At 35.3% G+C, this 19,788-nt stretch overlaps 2 protein-coding genes and 1 pseudogene across 2 annotated transcripts; all 3 read left to right on the top strand.

The window, feature by feature from the left end:
- The first annotated feature begins 1,060 nt into the window (after positions 1 to 1,060).
- Positions 1,061 to 6,761, top strand: LOC114180944 (annotated as a pseudogene).
- A 1,043-nt stretch (positions 6,762 to 7,804) lies between these two features.
- On the top strand, positions 7,805 to 11,753 carry LOC114181265 (putative disease resistance RPP13-like protein 1). The gene has a single exon (XM_028067671.1). It carries the CDS (start codon positions 8,054 to 8,056, stop codon positions 11,555 to 11,557), a length of 3,504 nt encoding a protein of 1,167 aa, XP_027923472.1. The 5' UTR covers positions 7,805 to 8,053; the 3' UTR covers positions 11,558 to 11,753.
- A 1,860-nt stretch (positions 11,754 to 13,613) lies between these two features.
- LOC114182124 (putative disease resistance RPP13-like protein 1) lies at positions 13,614 to 19,024 on the top strand. Its single transcript, XM_028068901.1, has 2 exons — positions 13,614 to 14,304; positions 15,986 to 19,024. Exons 1-2 carry the CDS (start codon positions 13,819 to 13,821, stop codon positions 19,022 to 19,024), a joined length of 3,525 nt encoding a protein of 1,174 aa, XP_027924702.1. The 5' UTR covers positions 13,614 to 13,818.
- The last annotated feature ends 764 nt before the right edge of the window (positions 19,025 to 19,788 follow it).

Below are 19,788 nucleotides of genomic sequence, written 5' to 3'. Positions count from 1 at the left end.
GGACGCAACATGCAATGTAAACATACTAATTGAAAACTATAACCAAGAATTGATGCTTAGAACAAGTGCAGAATTAGATTTCTAAAATGGGGAAAACTAACTAAACTAATTCACCTAACTTTCTAAAATGGGGTAAAAACTGAAATGTGCTATCAAAGGTGGAACTAAAGCCATGAACCAGATTCAAATGATGAAAGTAAACTTAAACAACAAGATTCAACATTTTTACAAGTTGTTCTTCGATGATTGCTCAAAACTGCTCAACTCCAATTCTCTGCACCACAGTTGCTATCAACATCTTTATTCAACTCCAAATATTCTTCTCAATTGCACATCGTTTTCTTCTTCTTTTTTTTCTTCTGAAAATCCTAAAATGAAACAAATATAAAATTCTAACAAAAATCTAACTAAGAATACCAAATTAACAAAGACTTAGAAAAACTACTGTTTATTGAAGGAAAACCGAATATTAATCTAGATAAACATGAACAAATGGAGGCTTATCAGCAGCTTTTTCAAAAGGACTTAAAGTTCATGATGTATAAAGAGATAATGGTTTCCTGTCTTCATTGTAAAAATAATATCAAATAGATGTCATAGGTCCCACTCTCGAGTTAGTCGATGAAACAATATTTAAAAAAATTAGCGTACTATTTGTAAATAAAAGTGGAACTAACTTAAGACTTGTAAAATAATAAGATTAAATTGAAAAAATTGCAAATAAAGAGTTGAAAATTACTATTAAAAAAATGATAAATAAAGAAACAAAGAAAGACTAATAAACCAAATCTTGGCTAATGAAAAATTACTCACTGCATATGCTAAACTAGCTTAAGATAGGGAATTAAGTGAATAAAGAAAGGATGAGAATTAGTACATGAATATGAGATAATTGATGCAGAAAAGATATTTACTTTTTTATTTTAAAGTTAGAGAATATCCAAACAATTATAGTTTCCTTCGCCCATTTAAAGTTTTGGTTTCAAAATACTGTATACCAAGTCAGATGTCAGTGCTGATTCTTATTGTGAGACATCCATTCATGGATTAAAGCTGATTGATCAATGCTCTCGCTGATGATGGAGAACAAAAGCAGTTCAGAGATCCACACGTCAAAGCATGGCTTCTTTCTGTCAAGGAGGCTGTCTTTGATGCATAGGATCTCTTGGGTGAAATAGATTATGAACTCACCAGATGCCAAGTGGAAGCTGGATCTGAACCTCAAACCTTTACTTACAAGGTATCTACCTTCTTCACCTCTACTTTCAGTTCGTTTAACAAGAAAATTGAATTAGAGATGAAAGAAATCCTAAAAAAACTAGAATATCTTGCAAAGCAAAAGGATGCTTTGGTTTGAAAGAGGGTATTTACTCTGCTGATGGATCAGGTAGCAAAGAGCCACAAAAACTGCAATCATCCTCTTTGGTGGTTGAAAGTGTTATTTATGGCAGAGATGCAGACAAAGAAAAGATTTTAAATTGGCTCACATCTCAAACTGAGAATCATGACCAACCATCAATACTTTCTATTGTAGGAATGGGTGGGTTGGGTAAGACCACACTTGCCCAACATGTCTACAATGACAGAAAACTTGAGGAGGCTAAATTTGATATCACAGCTTGGGTTTGTGTTTCTGATCATTTTAATGTTTTGACAGTGACAAAAATCATTCTTGAGGAAGTCACTAAATCTAAAGATGATAGCGGAGACCTACAAATGGTTCATGAAAGATTGAAAGAAAAAATATCAGGAAAGAAATTTTTTCTTGTTTTGGATGATGTTTGGAACGAAAGGCAAGAAAAGTGGGAAGCTATGCGAACTCCTCTTAGCTATGGGGCTCCAGGAAGCAGAATTCTTGTCACAACACGTGGTGAGAAAGTTGCTTCTATCATGAGGTCTAAAGTGCATCGCCTAAAGCATCTAAAAGAGGATGAATGTTGGAAAGTTTTTGAGAAACACGCATTAAGAGATGATGAGCTTGAATTGAATGACGAAAAAAAGGAGATTGGTGGAAGGATAGTTGAGAAATGCAAATGATTACCTCTAGCTCTGAAAACAATTGGAAGTCTTCTCCGCACAAAGTCATGCATTTTAGATTGGCAAAGCGTATTGGAAAGCGACATATGGGACTTACCCAAAGAAGTTGAAATTATGCCTGCTCTACTATTGAGTTATCGACACCTTCCTTCTAATCTCAAGAGATGCTTTGCTTATTGTGCATTATTTCCAAAAGATTATGAATTTGACAAGAACGAATTAATTTTGTTGTGGATAGCTCAAGATTTTCTCCATTGCTCTCAACAGAGCAACAATCTAGAAGACATCGGCCAACAATATTTCAATGATTTACTAACGAGGTCTTTCTTTCTTCAATCAGATTTAAAAACTTGTTTCTCCATGCATGACCTTCTGAATGATTTGGCAAAATATGTTTGTGCGGACTTCTGTTTCAGGTTGAAATTTGATAAAGGAAACTGCATACCCAAAACAACCCGTCAGTTTTCATTTGCATTCTGGGACGTAAAATATTTTGATGAGTTTGGGAGTTTAACTGATGCTAAAAGACTGCGTTCTTTTTTTCCAATTAAAGAAATTGGGAGAAGATATATTGGTCATTATCCTTTGCAATTCAAGATTTTGGTACATGAATTGTTTTCCAACTTTAAGTTTTTACGTGTACTATCTTTGGATAAATATTATGAGCTTAGAGAAGTCCCTGATTCTATTGGTGATCTTAAACATCTCCATTCTTTAGATCTTTCGAGAACTGGGATACAAAAACTACCTGACTCAATATGTTTGCTCTATAATTTGCTAATATTGAAGTTGAACTATTGTTCAAGTCTGGAGGAGTTGCCCTTAAATTTGCATAAACTCACCAAATTGCGTTGTCTTGAATTTAAATATACAAAAGTGACAAAGATGCCAATGCATTTTGGAGAGTTGAAGAATCTTCAAGTACTCAACACGATCTTTTTCGATAGAAATAACGAGTTCAGTACTAAGCATCTAGGAGGGCTCAATCTTCATGGAAGACTATCAATTAATGAGGTGCAAAATATTGTAAATCCTGTAGATGCATTAGAAGCAAATATGAAGAATAAAGATCTTGTGAAGTTAGAGTTAAAATGGAAGTCAGACCATATCCCTGATGATCCAAGGAAAGAAAAGAAAGTATTGGAGAATCTACAACCTTCCAAAAACGTGGAACATTTGTCAATAGAGAACTATGGTGGTACAGAATTCCCAAGTTGGGTATTTGATAATTCATTATCAAATTTGGTGTTCTTAAGGTTGGAGGACTGTAAATATTGCTTATGTATACCTCCCCTTGGACTTTTGTCATCTCTGAAAACCCTTGAAATTGTAGGGCTTGATGGAATAGTGAGCATTGGTGCTGAATTTTATGGGAGCAGCTCTTCCTCATTTGCATCTTTGGAAAAGCTCAAATTTTTAAACATGAAGGAATTGGAAGAATGGGAATATATGATTGGTGCTTTTCCACGTCTTCAAATTCTCAGGGTGTGTGTATGTCCCAAGCTAAAGGGTATGCCAGAACAACTTCTTCATGTAAAGCATCTATATATAAGTTGCAGCATGATAACATCCTCCCACAAAATTGTATCTCATAATTCTCTTGAAGCCTTGAACTGTTGTGCTTTTACAATTATGAATTTTCCAATGAGCCGTAGCTATGATTTGCTTGCAAAGATTGAGATCATTGGCAGTTGTGATTCTCTAACAACCTTTCCACTTGATTTCTTCCCAAACCTTAAGGCTCTTTTACTGGTTGGGTGTCGTAACCTACAAATTATTTCACAGAAGCACACTCATAATCGTCTCAAGCATTTGTCAATTAGCGGTAGCTCTCGATTTGACTCATTTCCTAGTGAAGGTTTATCTGCTCCGCGGCTACAGACAATTGATATTTATGGAGCGGAGAATTTGAAGTTGTTGCCAAAAAACGAATGCAAATCTTGCTTCCGTCTCTTATTTTGCTACAGATAATTAATTGTCCAAAAGTGGAGATGCTCCCAGACGGAGGTTTGCCACCAAATGTAAAAGAGGTGTCTCTTTCAAGTTTCAAACTTATGGCCTCCCTAAGAGAGACCTTGGGTACCAACACATGTCTTCAAAGCTTGTCTATTAAAAATATGGATGTGGAGTTTTTTCCCGATGAAGTTTTGCTACCACACTCTATCACTTCTCTAGGAATCTATCACTGCCCAAATCTTAAAAAGATGAAGTACAAGGGTCTCTGCCACCTCTCCTCTCTCACACGTGATGACTGTCCCAACCTCCAATGCTTACCGGAGGATGGTCTCCTCAAATCCCTCTCCTCTCTTGAAATTTGGAACTGTCCATTGCTAGAACAACGTTGTCAGAATCCTGAAGGCCAAGACTGGAAAAAGATTGCTCACATTCAAAAACTAATTGTTCGCTCAAAAGTTTAAAATTAGATGTCCAATAATTCCCGTTTGTCTGCCTCTTCAACAGGTGTTGATACTCTACACTATCTCTCTACCTTTTCAATTTCAAACTTGTTAAGCGCAAATATTTGACTATGTAAATGGAATTTACATTGTTGTGCTAAGACATTCATCACTTTGTCTAATGATTTCTTTTGTTAGTTGTTGATTGTTAATTTTTAAACTAATGATTTAATTGGAAGCCGATATCTGGTGCTAATCGTATTATCTCTGTACAGCATTCTGATTTGAATCTGGTGGGAGCAGAAGACACCCTCATCGACTGGCCCTCGATTCTAAGCTGGATGCTGAACAGAGTAAGTAGTTGTTTAGGGATATTCTTCTTGAAACAAACACAGTTGTGAAAATGCAAGTACTTTTAAACTTCCTTTTCTTGGGACTTGAACTTGTATCTGTTTTCATCCTGTTGAATTTAAATTCTCTATTGGTTTTTTTCTGTATTGTTTGTCTGCTGTACTTTCAACATACACTAATAATCAGTAATATCTAAAAAATAGTGTGTTTTTAATGCTTAACCCAAGACAAAACAAAAATAAACAGAAAAAATGGACTCAGTTTTGGGGATTGGCATTAAAACATTGAGCATTACTTGTTACATTACAATTTTCTTTCCCAACTTTCCATTTATTTACGATATTTGCAGAGGCAGAATTTTATGTAGTTGTCAAAAAACATATAAAGTTTGTGTAATTGTTGAACTGTGAAACGACGTACGTGTTTGTTATTGGAAACAGCATTAGATATTTTACAATATATTTTAGATAAATGATCTCTACATAAATATCTAGATTACCCCTTTGATGTAGCATACACATGACAGCATAAAACAAAACCATTGTCTCCTCATCAAGTTTATGCCCTGCATGGATTTTACTTGCTATCAGAAGAAAGAAATGTTGTCTTGCGCGATTAATATTCAAAACAAAGGACGCATATATACTTAAGTTGGAGGAATCATAAATGTAAATAAATAGAAGGCAAAACCATTTTTCCACAATATGCCACATGATTGTTGTTAAGTTTTTGAAATATGAGACAGCCAACGCCCTTTAGAGGTTTTGATTTTATTATATGTTATTTTGTAGTTGTATTTTTGTTATTATCTTTTCTCATATCATGTTTTTATTATAAAGGATTGTTGCAAGAAAATTAAAATAAAATAAGGAGAGAAAAATTTACTAATGTATATATCACATCAACTAAAACCTTTGATGAGATACAAGATGAAGTGAAGAAGTTAGACTAATTGCATAACTAGTCTATTGATGGTTTACTTATTTTAGAATAGTCTTTCTTGTTTTACACAATAGAGAATGAAGAATTTTAATGGAAGAGAGTCATCATCACATATAGAAAACATTATCATATGACACCTAAGTTTAAGAATGACGAGGAAACTAAAAGAATTCATTCTACCATAATCTCAATCATTATCTCTAAATTTATAATAGTTTTATTTGAGTCACATAAATAATTTATTTATTTTTTCTAATCAAACTACCTTTATGGCCTCAATGAAAATGGCTTTGGGAGCCAACAACTCTCTAGAAGTGTTGTCTGTTAAAAAATTGGACGTGGAGTCTTTTCCTGATGAAGCTTTCTTGCCTTTCTCTCTTACTTCTCTACAAATCAGTAACTGTTCAGATCTTAAAAACCAAAAGGCTAAGACTGGGAAAAGATTGCTCACTTGTAAAATAGTGATTGAAGATGTGAGACATGAACTTGAAGTTTGAAATCACACATCAGGTAGTTGTTTGAAGTTTGAACCTTTTGAAATACAATGTTGGGCTATTGCCATATACTTGAGATCAAATTACTGATTTCCATTAGTCACTTTGTTTCCCCTAAAGTTTTTAGACTTATTTTGTGGAAGAAAACTTGCTAAGAAGCTATTGGGAAACTTGCACATCACACTGCACTCCATCAAATATCAAAGAGGTCATGTTTGATGCAGAGGATCTCTGGGGGAAAGAGACTATCGACTCACCAGATGCAAAGTGGAAGCTGAATCTCAACTTCTACCTTTCATTTATAAGGCTTCAAATTTCTTCAACTCCACTTTCAGTTCATTTAACAAGAAAAACTAGAATATCTTGCAAGGCAAAAGGGTGCGCTTGGTTTGAAAGAATGTAGTTATTCTGGTGCTGAATCAAGTATTAAATTGTCACAGAAATTGCCGTCAACTTCTTATGGAGGGGCTGTTCTGTGTTCCATGTGTTCTCTATGTAAAAAAATGAAGAATCAATTCACCATCTATTTTTTTTAGTGTAATACTGCTGTTTATCTTTGGTTGAATTCAATTCCGGGTAGTGCTCTAATAAAACTTGTGTGATTAGGAGCTTTGACTTACACTACTTGGATGATTTGCCAAAGAACTATGACAGATTTAAGAAAATCATTTCACCACAAACAGCTGTTCAAAATATGAGAGGGTTAGTGAGTTTGATTGTTAACTCTTCCAGCAAACATATGCACAATGATATAAAGGAATTTTGCTTCTGAAAATTTTTGAAATCAATACTATACAAGTTCTTTGGCAATTTCCTGATATATATAGATTGGGTTAACGTGATCACAGATAGTTCTTGAAACTTTTTATCAAACATTTCTTAGAAAGGTAACTTATTCTTCTATTAATCTATGTAGATGACAATGATTGTTGTAGGGGTGTTGAAGTATAATTGTTATTTAAAGAGAAGCTTGTTTCTTAGTTCAAGATGAAGAAACTTGAAAAATTAAAATACTTCAATATGTTCTGTTCTTCATATGGGCTTACTATTCTCTACTATTGCATTTAGCATGGTATCATAATTCTACAGTAATTGAAAACATTGAATTAACAATTTTGGAGCGGAAATCGAGCAATTAATTAGTATAAATTGCACTAGGTAAAGAAAGTAGTTAGTATAAATTGCCATGAACTTAATGAGTTTACTTTATACTTTTTTTTCTTCATTTTATTATTATTGCAATTAAACTTGTTATTATGTAACTAGTAATATTTAATCCACCAAATACACTTTTGGAATTTAACTGCAACATAATGAATTAGACTTCTCTGTCACCACCCCGTGTTAGGCACGTTATTGCCACTAGATCTAGAAACCCAATAATCTAAATGAATGTAGAGCATGCCTCGATGTCACACTCTAAATTGGTTTATTATGATTCTGTGAAAACTCAACAACATCATCATACATAGAGATCTGCGATTGAAAACTGTTTTAAATTAACGCTAATATAAACTGTGTTTCCCAGTATTAAACTCATAGGTTGTAGTAAAATATTGAGAATGCACACATCACAATATTCAGATTCACTAATGGAATACAGCTCTCAACGTCTTTATTGACATCAACCCCAAAGCAAAACACGTTACTACTCTCTTCCTTTCATTAATATAGCACCATCCTTCCACTGCATCATTCTCATAACCTAACAATTAAAAAAATTATCAGAACGACATTATTGCTTCACTGGGCCCACAATCCTCTCCCCATTCAGAATTTCATTCTTTCATTCATCACAGCCATTCACCGTTCACTCCATTTCCAACTCTTACCATGGCAGCAGAAGTTGTTGGTGGTGCTCTTCTTTCTGCTTTTCTTCAGGTTGCCTTCGACAAGCTGGCTTCTACTCAGTTTGTTGATTTCTTTCGCGGCAGAAAACTTGATGAGAAGCTGTTGGGCAATTTGAACATCATGCTGCACTCCATCAATGCTCTTGCTGATGATGCAGAACATAAACAGTTCACAGATCCACACGTCAAAGCATGGGTTCTTTCTGTCAAGGAGGCTGTCTTTGATGCAGAGGATCTCTTGGGTGAAATAGATTATGAACTCACCAGATGCCAAGTGGAAGCTGGATCTGAACCTCAAACCTTTACTTACAAGGTATCTACCTTCTTCAACTCTACTTTCAGTTCGTTTAACAAGAAAATTGAATCAGAGATGAAAGAAGTCCTAGAAAAACTAAAATATCTTGAACAGCAAAAGGATGCTCTTGGTTTGAAAAACGGTACTTCTTATTCTGATAATAAGGTGTCACAAAAATTGCCATCATCTTCTTTGGTGGTTCAAAGTATTATCTATGGCAGAGATGCAGACAAAGAAATTATCTTTAATTGGCTCAGATCTGAAACCGACAATCATAACCATCCATCTATATTTTCCATTGTGGGCATGGGTGGATTGGGTAAGACCACACTCGCCCAACATGTATACCATGACCCAAAGATGGAGGAGGCTAAGTTTGATATCAGAGCTTGGGTTTGTGTTTCCGATCATTTTGATGTTTTGACAGTGACAAAAACAATTCTTGAGGCAATCACTAACTCTAAAGATGATAGCGGGAACCTAGAAATGGTTCATGGAAGATTGAAAGACCAAATATCAGGAAGGAAATTTCTTCTTGTTTTAGATGATGTTTGGAACGAAGGAGGGGAAGAATGGGAAGCTGTTCGAACTCCTCTTAGCTACGGGGCTCCAGGAAGTAAAATTCTTGTCACGGCACGTGCTGAGAAAGTTGCTTCTAACATGAGGTCAAAAGTGCATCTCCTGAGGGAATTACGAGGGGATGAATGCTGGAATGTTTTTAAAAAACATGCATTAAGAGATGATGATCTTGAATTGAATGATGATCTAAAGGAGATTGGTAGAAGGATAGTTGTGAAGTGCAAAGGATTACCTCTTGCTTTGAAAACAATTGGACGACTTTTACACACAAAGTCATCCATTTCAGATTGGGAAAACATATTGGAAAGTGACATGTGGAACTTACCAAAAGAAGCTAGTGAAATTATCCCCGCTTTATTACTAAGCTATCACTACCTTCCTACTCCTCTCAAGAGATGCTTTGCCTATTGTGCCTTATTCCCCAAAGATTATGAGTTTGCGAAGAAGGAGTTAATTTTGTTGTGGATGGCTGAAAATTTTCTGCATTGTCCTCAAGAAATTAGACATCCAGAAGAAGTTGGTGAACAATACTTTAATGATCTATTGTCAAGGTCTTTCTTTCAACAATATGAAGGTAATTTCGTCATGCATGACCTTTTAAATGATTTGGCAAAATATGTTTATGGGGACATATGTTTTAGGTTGAAATTTGATAAAGGAAAATATATACCTAAAACAACCCGTCATTTTTTATTTACACCCGGTGATGTCAAATGTTTTAATGGTTTAGAGAGTTTAAGTGATGCTAAAAGATTGCGTTCCTTTATTGCAATTGCACGACTTAGGGGACGTTACCTTGGCAACTATCCTTGGCAATTCATGATTTCATTACATGATTTGTTCTCCAAGATTAAGTTTTTACGCGTCTTATCTTTCTATGGTATTAGCGATCTCAAAAAGGTCCCTGATTCTATTGGTAATCTTAAACATCTCCAATCGATAGACCTTGAGTATACTAATATACAAAAACTACCTGACTCAATAGGTTTGCTCTATAACTTGTTAATACTGAAGTTGAGCAATTGTTATGATCTGGAGGAATTGCCCTCAAATTTGCATAAACTCACTAAATTGCGTTGTCTGGAATTTGAAAGAACAAAAGTGACAAAGATGCCAAAGCATTTTGGAGAATTGAAGAATCTTCAAGTACTGAGTACGTTTCTCGTTGATAGAAACAATGAGTGCAATATTAAGCAATTAGGAGGACTCAATCTTCATGGAAGTCTATCAATTAAGGAGGTTCAAAATATTGTGAATCCTTTGGATGCATTAGAAGCAAATTTGAAAAATAAACACCTTGTGAACTTGGAATTGGAATGGAAGAGGAAGCACATCCCTGATGATCCATTGAAAGAAAAGAAAGTACTTGAGAATCTACAACCTTCCAAACACTTAGAACGTTTGTCTATCGAGAATTATGGTGGAACAGAATTTCCAAGTTGGGTATTCAATAATTCATTATCAACTTTGGTGTTCTTATGTTTGGAGAACTGTAAGTATTGCCTATGTTTGCCTCCTCTTGGACTTCTGTCATCACTAAAGACCCTCAAGATTAGAGGGTTTCATGGAATAGTGAGCATTGGTGCTGAGTTTTGTGGGAGCAACTCTACTTCGTTTACATCCTTGGAAAGTTTGGAAATCGACAACTTGAAGGAATGGGAAGAGTGGGAATGTAAAACTACTTTTCCATGTCTTCGATATCTTTTTATCAATCGATGTCCAAAGCTGAAAGGTACTTCAGAGCAACTTCTTAACTTAAAGGAACTATTTGTTAGTTTACGTGGTAAGCTCATAATTTATTCATGCCCACTTGTGAATATTCCTATTACCCATTACGATTTTCTTGAAGAAGTGATAATTGATGGTGGGTGTGACTCTCTTACCATCTTTCCGCTAGATTTCTTTCCAAAGCTACATTTACTTCATATAACAGGGTCCCGAAACCTACGAGGAATTTCAAATGAGCACACTCATAATCATCTCAAGGAAATGAAAATTGATGAATGTCCTCAATTTGAATCATTTCCTAGTGAAGGTTTATCTGCTCCGCAGCTATGGAAAATTGAGATTAAAGGAGCAAGGAATTTGAAGTTGTTGCCAAAGCGCATGCAAATCCTACTTCCCTCTCTTACTGAGTTGCGAATAACTGATTGTCCACAAGTGGAGATGTTTGAAGAAGGAAGTTTGCCATCAAATTTAAAAGAGGTGTCTCTTTCATGTTTCAGACTTATAGCCTCCCTGAGAGAGGCTTTGGGTGCCGACACTTGTCTTGAAACATTGTCTATTGAAGAGGTGGACGTGCAGTGTTTCCCTGATGAAGGTTTGTTGCCACCCTCTCTTACCTCTCTAGAAATCTACGATTGCCCAACTCTCAAAAAGCTGAACTACAAGGGTCTCTCCCACCTCTCCTCTCTCAGACTTTTTGGATGTCCCAACCTTGAATGCTTACCAGAGGAGGGTCTGCCCAAATCCATCTCTTTTCTTGAAATATGGAATTGTCCATTGCTTAATCCGCGTTGTCAGAATTCAGAAAGCGAAGATTGGGGAAAGATTGCTCACATTCAACAACTGAGAGTTGGGAAATGGGAAAAAGACAAAGAAGTTCAAAATTAGATGTGCATACTTGTCTTTTCTCTGTCTCTTCTACAGCTGCTAATTCTCCACAATATTTCTCTACCTTTTCCATTACACTTTTCTATAGTCGCAAATATTTCTCTCGATAGTATACATCTTTCTTCAAATCAAACACTTTTTTAGAAGTTGCTTCTTGTTATTGTTATATGTTATTGCTCTTGAACAAAATCAAAAATTAAGTTGCAAATATCATTATAGATTTGTTCATTTAAAAATTGTAAAAGTAATAACATTTTATAGTAATAACTGTTTGATAAAATGCCTGAACGAAACTGAAATATTAAATGAATTATGAGAGCAATTGGAACACACTTTAATCAATACAAAAATGTAATAAGCTACTTTAGAACCATAAAAATAAACTAAAACAACAAATTGAAACCAAGAAACAAAATTAGACAGCAAACTGAAATGAAAACAGTGAGTAGTGTATGCGACTGAAAACTAAATTATGAAGATTGATAAGAAAAACTGAATTAGGATGCAATAAAATGGTTTGAATCATGGACGCAACATGCAATGTAGTCTAGAAACATACTAATTGAAAACTATAACCGAGAATTGATACTAAGAACAAGTGCAGAATTAGATTTTTAAGATGGGGAAAACTAACTAAACTAATAAACCTAACTTTCTAAAATGGGGTAAAAACTGAAATATGCAATCAAAACTGGAATTAAAGCTATGAACAAGATTCAAATGATGAAACTAAACTTAAATAATGCATAAATTGTAAAATGAATTCAGAAACTGAAATCTAATATGCAGAACCAGTGCTAAAATCTGAAAATGAAAGATCAACTATATTAACTACCATAACTATATTACCTACCATGATGAACAAATGAGAACTCTGAATTGAAATGTGAATTATGAAATGGAAACACAAGTTGAATCATGAAAACAGATTAGGGACCAATTTAACCGGTTCAGCATTTTACAAGTTGTTCTTCAATGATTGCTTAAAACTGCTGAACTCCAATTCTCTGCACCATACAGCTGCTGTCACCTTTTTTTTTTCTTTTTTCTGAAAATCCTAATATCAACAAAAATAAATTACTAAAAAAATCTAACTGTTAGAATGCAAAATTAAAAAAGATTTAGAAAAACTAATATTTGTTGAAGGAAAACCAAATCTGTCCTTAAACAAAGAAATAAAAGCAAAAGGTCTAAAAAAAGTATAATTAGTCTAGAAAAGTATGAACAAATGGAGACTTATCAGCAGGTTATTAAAAAGGAATTAAAGTTCATGATGTATAAAGAGATAATTGTTTCCTGTGTTCATTGTAATATTACAGCAGGGTCTGAGGCTGTAAAATTCTACAACATATCATATAGATAAATCAAAATATCATGAAAACCATCGATACCACTTATTTAAATTAACAATCTTAGAGGAAGTAAGATGAGATTCAATTAGCGGTTCAATCTTGATCTACTAAACAAATAATTCTTGGGAAATGTTTTTGTAAGATGGTCACTTCAACTCTCCAAATCTTATACACTCATGATGTCTTTACATCATGTTATCATGACTTTATTAACTAAGAACAGAGATGGGAAAGGACATAATATGCTTACTATTAAACCAAATTGAAAAAATGATAAAAAAGAGGCGAAGAAGTACTAATAAATTAAATCTCGGCTAATTAGAAATTACTGACTAAACATCTACTGAACTAGCTTAATTACCTCATGATAGTCAATTAAGTGAATGAATAGAGGATGAGAATTAGTACATCAAAATAAATTTGCATGAATATAAGATAAAGCAGAAAAGATATTTACTTTTATATAAAGTTTTGGTTTCAAAATACGATATACCAAGTCAGATGTCACTACTGCTTTATAATCAGACAAGTTTTGCTTTATATTCATGGATTACAGCTGTGAGCAATTTGTCTGATTCGAAAGACTCAACTATTATTGCTTCACGGGGACTCAACTTTCCCTCCATTCAGAATTTCATACTTTACAACCTTTGAATGAATATTACTACTCACATTTATAATGGCGAATCAAACTTATCGAATGTTTGAACTGTCCATTCGTAATCTAAAGAGAACTGTGGAACAAAGCTGAGAAAAATTGCGATAAAAGAAAATGATGTTCCACTATCCTTAAAGTCAAGTCATCGTCGTAAAATAGCCACATACTCGTTTCATCGGTATAGCATCCCTGCACTTGGATTTCAAATTACACACTTCCATTCACCATTCACTCCATTTCCAACTCTTACCATGGCAGCAGAACTTGTTGGTGGTGCTCTTCTTTCTGCTTTTCTTCAGGTTGCATTCGAAAAGCTGGCTTCTACTCAGTTTGCTGATTTCTTTCGCGGCAGAAAACTTGATGAGAAGCTTCTCGGCAATTTGAACATCATGCTGCACTCCATCAATGCTCTCGCTCATGATGCAGAACAAAAACAGTTCACAGATCCACACATTAAAGCATGGCTTTTTTCTGTCAAAGAGGCTGTCTTTGATGCAGAGGATATCTTGGATGAAATAGACTATGAAATCACCAGATGCAAAGTGGAAGCTGAATCTGAACCTCAAACCTTTACTTACAAGGTATCAAATTTCTTCACCTCTACTTTCAGTTCATTTAACAAGAAAATTGATTCAGGACTGAAAGAAGTGCTAGAAAAACTAGAATATCTTGCCAAGCAAAAGGGTGCTCTTGGTTTGAAAGAGGGTACTTATTCTGATGATAGATCACGTAGTAAAGTGTCACAGAAATTGCCATCATCTTCTTTGGTGGTTGAAACTGTTATTTTTGGCAGGGATGCGGACAAAGAAATGATCTTTAATTGGCTCACATCTGAAACCGACAATCATAACCATCCATCAATACTTTCTATTGTGGGAATGGGTGGGTTGGTTAAGACCACACTCGTCCAACATGTATACAATGACCCAAAGATGGAGGAGACTAAATTTGAAATCAGAGCTTGGGTTTGTGTTTCCGATCATTTTGATGTTTTGACAGTGACAAAAACAATTCTTGAGGCAATCACTAAATCTAAAGATGATAGCAGAGACCTAGAAATGGTTCATGGAAGATTGAAAGAAAAAGTATCTGGAAAGAGATTTCTTCTTGTTTTAGATGATGTTTGGAACGAAAGGCGAGAAGAATGGGAGGCTGTGCAGACTCCTCTTAGCTATGGGGCATCAGGAAGTAGAATTCTTGTGACAACACGTGGTGAGAAAGTTGCTTCTAACATGATGTCTGAAGTGCATAGTAGTACCTTTTCTCTGTTTTTAATTTCTGCAGAGGAAAAGGGAATGAAAACATCACTGTTTCATTTTCATGGCAAACTAATAAGGTTTATATAAAAGTAACTATATTGCCTTATACCTAATCACTGAACGGTTTAAAACTATACCACAATCGTAAGAAGAACAAATAAAAAGTAACCATCACCAAATAACAATAATAGGTATATCAAAATCTCATCTCGTAATCTAATTTAATTCTTAATTAGTGTCCAAATAAAAAAATAATACCAAATCAGTGTTAAGTGGAGTCAGTCAATGAAATAATATTTAAAATTTTACCCGAATATTCTTAATAATTAAACAAATTATCAGAAAGACATTATTGCTTGACTGGGCCCACAATCCTCTCTCCATTCAGAATTTCATGCTTTCATTCATCACAGCCGTTTGAATGAATATCGAACAGCTCACATTTTATGATGATGAATAAAACTTATCAAATTTGGAGCCGCCCATTCCTAATCTAACGAGAATTGTGAAACAAAGCTGAGAAAATTTGCGATCAAAGAAAATGATGTTCCACTATCCTTAAAGTCAAGTCTTCGTAGTAAAAGGCCAACTACTCATTTCATCGGTATAGCATCCCTGTTGTAAACTTCCATCTCAAATCTCACACTTCCATTCATCATTCAATCCATTTCCAACTCCTACCATGGCAGCAGAAGTTGTTGGTGGTGCTCTTCTTTCGGCCTTTCTTCAGGTTGCATTCGACAGGCTGGCTTCTCCTCAATTCGTAGATTTCTTTCGTGGAAGAAAACTTGATGAGAAGCTGCTCGGCAATTTGAACATCATGCTGCACTCCATCAATGCTCTTGCTGATGATGCAGAACAGAAACAGTTCACAGATCCACACGTCAAAGCATGGCTTCTTTCTGTCAAGGAGGCTGTCTTTGATGCAGAGGATCTCTTGGGTGAAATAGATTATGAACTCACCAGATGCCAAGTGGAAGCTGGATCTGAACCTCAAACCTTTACTGACAAGGTATCAAATTTCTTCAACTCTACTTTCAGTTCATTTAACAAGAAAATTGAATCAGAGATGAAAGAAGTCCTACAAAAACTAAAATATCTTGAACAGCAAAAGGATGCTCTTGGTTTGAAAAACGGTACTTCTTATTCTGATAATAAGGTGTCACAGAAGTTGCCATCATCTTCTTTGGTGGTTGAAAGTATTATCTATGGCAGAGATGCAGACAAAGAAATTATCTTTAATTGGCTCAGATCTGAAACCGACAATGATAACCATCCATCTATATTTTCCATTGTGGGCATGGGTGGATTGGGTAAGACCACACTCGCCCATCATGTGTACCGTGACCCAAAGATGGAGGAGGCTAAATTTGATATCAAAGCTTGGGTTTGTGTTTCCGATCATTTTGATGTTTTGACAGTGACAAAAACAATTCTTGAGGCAATCACTAACTCTAAAGATGATAGCGGGAACCTAGAAATGGTTCATGGAAGATTGAAAGACGAAATATCAGGAAGGAAATTTCTTCTTGTTTTAGATGATGTTTGGAACGAAGGAGGAGAAGAATGGGAAGCTGTTCGAACTCCTCTTAGCTATGGGGCTCCAGGAAGTAAAATTCTTGTCACGGCACGTGCTGAGAAAGTTGCTTCTAACATGAGATCTAAAGTGCATCTCCTGAGGGAATTACGAGGGGATGAATGCTGGAATGTTTTTAAAAAACATGCATTAAAAGATGATGATCTTGAATTGAATGATGATCTAAAGGAGATTGGTAGAAGGATAGTTGAGAAGTGCAAAGGATTACCTCTTGCTTTGAAAACAATCGGATGTCTTCTCCGCACAAAGTCATCCATTTCATATTGGAAGAGTGTATTGGAAAACGACATATGGGAGTTGCCGAAAGAAGTGAAAATTATCCCTGCTCTATTACTGAGTTATCAACACCTTCCTTCTCATCTCAAGCGATGCTTTGCTTATTGTGCATTGTTTCCGAAAGATCATGAATTTGACAAGAAGGAATTAATTTTGTTGTGGATGGCTGAAGGTTTTCTCCATCACTCTCAACAAATCAATAATGTAGAAGAAATTGGTGAACAGTATTTCAATGATTTACTAACGAGGTCTTTCTTTCTTCAATCAGATTTCAAAACCTATTTCTCCATGCATGACCTTCTGAATGATTTGGCAAAATATGTTTGTGCAGATTTTTGTTTCAGGTTGAAATTTGATAAAGGAAACTGCATCCCCAAAAAAACTCGTCATTTTTCATTTGCATTCGATGACGTAGAATGTTTTGATGGTTTTGGGAGTTTCACTGATGCTAAAAGACTGCGTTCTTTTTTTCCATATGAAGAATTCGGGGGAAGAAATATTGATTATTATCCTTTGCAATTCAAGATTTTGGTACATGAATTGTTTTCCAACTTTAAATTTTTACGTGTCTTATCTTTGGATGGATATTCTGAGCTTAAAGAAGTCCCTGATTCTGTTGGTGATCTTAAACATCTCCATTCTTTAGACCTTTCGAGAACTGGGATACAAAAATTACCCGAATCAACATGTTTGCTCTATAACTTGCTAATCTTGAAGTTGAACTATTGTTTAAGTCTGGAGGAGTTGCCCTTAAATTTGCATAAACTCACCAAATTGCATTGTATTGAATTTGAAAATACAAAAGTAACAAAGATGCCAATGCATTTTGGAGAGTTGAAGAATCTTCAAGTACTCAGTCCGGTTTTTATCGATAAAAATAAGGAGTTTAGTACTAAGCATCTAGGATGCCTCAATCTTCATGGAAGACTATCAATTAATGAGGTGCAAAATATTGTAAATCCTGTAGATGCATTAGAAGCAAATCTGAAAAATAAAGATCTTGTGGAGTTAGAGTTAAAATGGGAGTCAGACCATATCCCTGATGATCCAAGGAAAGAAAAGAAAGTATTGGAGAATCTACAACCTTCCAAAATCGTGGAATATTTGTCAATAGAGAACTATGGTGGTACAGAATTCCCAAGTTGGGTATTTGATAATTCATTATCAAATTTGGTGTTCTTAAGGCTGGAGGACTGTAAATATTGTTTGTGTTTGCCTCCCCTTGGACTATTGTCATCTCTGAAGACCCTTGAGATTATTGGATTTGATGGAATAGTGAGCATTGGTGATGAATTTTATGGGAATAGCTCTTCTTCGTTTACATCTTTGGAAAGTTTGGCATTTTCAAAGATGAAGGAATTGGAAGAATGTGAACGTAAGACTGCTGCTTTTCCACGTCTTGAATATCTCGATGTGTATGAATGTCCCAAGCTAAAAGGTCTGCCAGATCAACTTGTTAATGTAAAGAATCTTTATATAAGGAAAGCATCGTGCCTCGAAAGGTGTGAGCATACTGTATCTCATAATTCACTTGAAGCCTTGACCTTTCTTGTTTTTCCAATTATGAATATTTCAATGAGTCGTAGCTTTGATCTGCTTGAAGAAATTCTCATCTTTGACAGTTGTGATTCTTTAACAACCTTTCCACTCGATTTCTTCCCAAACCTTAAGTATCTTTCATTGTGTTCCTGTCGTAACCTACAAATTATTTCACAGAAGCACACTCATAATCGTCTCAAGCATTTGACAATTCGCAGTTGCTCACGATTTGACTCATTTCCTAGTGAAGGTTTATCTGCTCCGCAGCTATTGTTTATTGATATTGATGGAGTGGAGAATTTGAAGTTGTTGCCAAAACGCATCAGAATCCTGCTTCCGTCTCTTTATATACTAAACATAATTAATTGTCCAAAAGTGGAGATGTTCCCAGACGGAGGTTTGCCACCATATGTAGGCCAAGTGTCTCTTTCAAGTTTGAAACTTATAGCCTCCCTAAAAGAGACCTTGGGTACCAACACATTTATGAAAAGATTGTGTATTGAAAATATAGATGTGGAGTTTTTTCCCGATGAAGTTTTGCTACCACACTCTATCACTTCTCTAGAAATCTGTCGCTGCCCAAATCTTAAAAAGATGGAGTACAAGGGTCTCTGCCACCTCTCCTATCTCAAACTTTATGACTGTCCCAACCTCCAATGCTTACCGGAGGATGGTCTCCCCAAATCCATCTCCTCTCTTCGGATCTGGAGCTGTCCATTGTTGGAACGACGTTGTCAGAATCCCGAAGGCCAAGACTGGAACAAGATTGCTCACATTGAGACCTAAGTGTTCGCTCTAAAGTTTAAAATTAGATGTGCAATAATTCTCGTTTCTCTGCCTCTTCAACAGGTGTTGATACTCTTCACTATCTACCTTTTTGTTGGGAATAGTCCAAGTGTGAGTCAAAAGTCCCACATTGGATAGAAAGACAAAGTTAAACATATATAAGAATAAAGACCCATAACAACATTGCCTTAAGGTTTTGGTGTAAAAGTGGTGTCTAAGGTCTTATATGTGTAAGACTAATGTCATATAACCATATAGAACCACAATCTCTCAATGACCATAACTATACCATGATTATAACCATGACCATAACCATAACATATGAAACATAACCCATCAGTGGTATCAGAGCCGATGGTTCGGAGTGACTGACCGCATAACCACCACCATAAACAAAAGGGGTCACCGATGTGACTGACCGCATAACCATAACCAAAGGGGTCACTCATACACCTGAAGGGAAAATATACCATATGAAAAGGAAAAAAAAACAACAAGGGACTCACCTTGAGGGAGATGTTGGAATAGTCCAAGTGTGAGTCAAAAGTCCACATTGGATAGAAAAGACAAAGTTAAACACTATATAAGAATAAAGACCCATAACAACATTGCCTTAAGGTTTTGGTGTAAAAGTGGTGTCTAAGGTCTTATATGTGTAAGACTAATGTCATATAACCATATAGAACCACAATCTCTCAATGACCATAACTATGCCATGACCATGACTATAAACCATATATGAAAAAATATAACCTATCACTTTT

Source organism: Vigna unguiculata, chromosome 4 (assembly GCF_004118075.2).
Source record: "Vigna unguiculata cultivar IT97K-499-35 chromosome 4, ASM411807v1, whole genome shotgun sequence".
Lineage (NCBI taxonomy): Eukaryota > Viridiplantae > Streptophyta > Magnoliopsida > Fabales > Fabaceae > Vigna > Vigna unguiculata.
The sequence above is the reverse complement of the archived record's forward strand: the minus strand, read 5'-3'. Positions and strand labels throughout refer to the sequence as shown.

Coding starts and splice junctions, on each gene's coding strand:
- LOC114181265 (XM_028067671.1), top strand. CDS start 8,054: ATGGCAGCAGAAGTTGTTGGTGGTGCTCTTCTTTCTGCTTTTCTTCAG.
- LOC114182124 (XM_028068901.1), top strand. CDS start 13,819: ATGGCAGCAGAACTTGTTGGTGGTGCTCTTCTTTCTGCTTTTCTTCAG. Junction 14,305..15,985: donor ATGATAGATCACGTAGTAAA/GTGTCACAGAAA, acceptor TCTGATAATAAG/GTGTCACAGAAGTTGCCATC.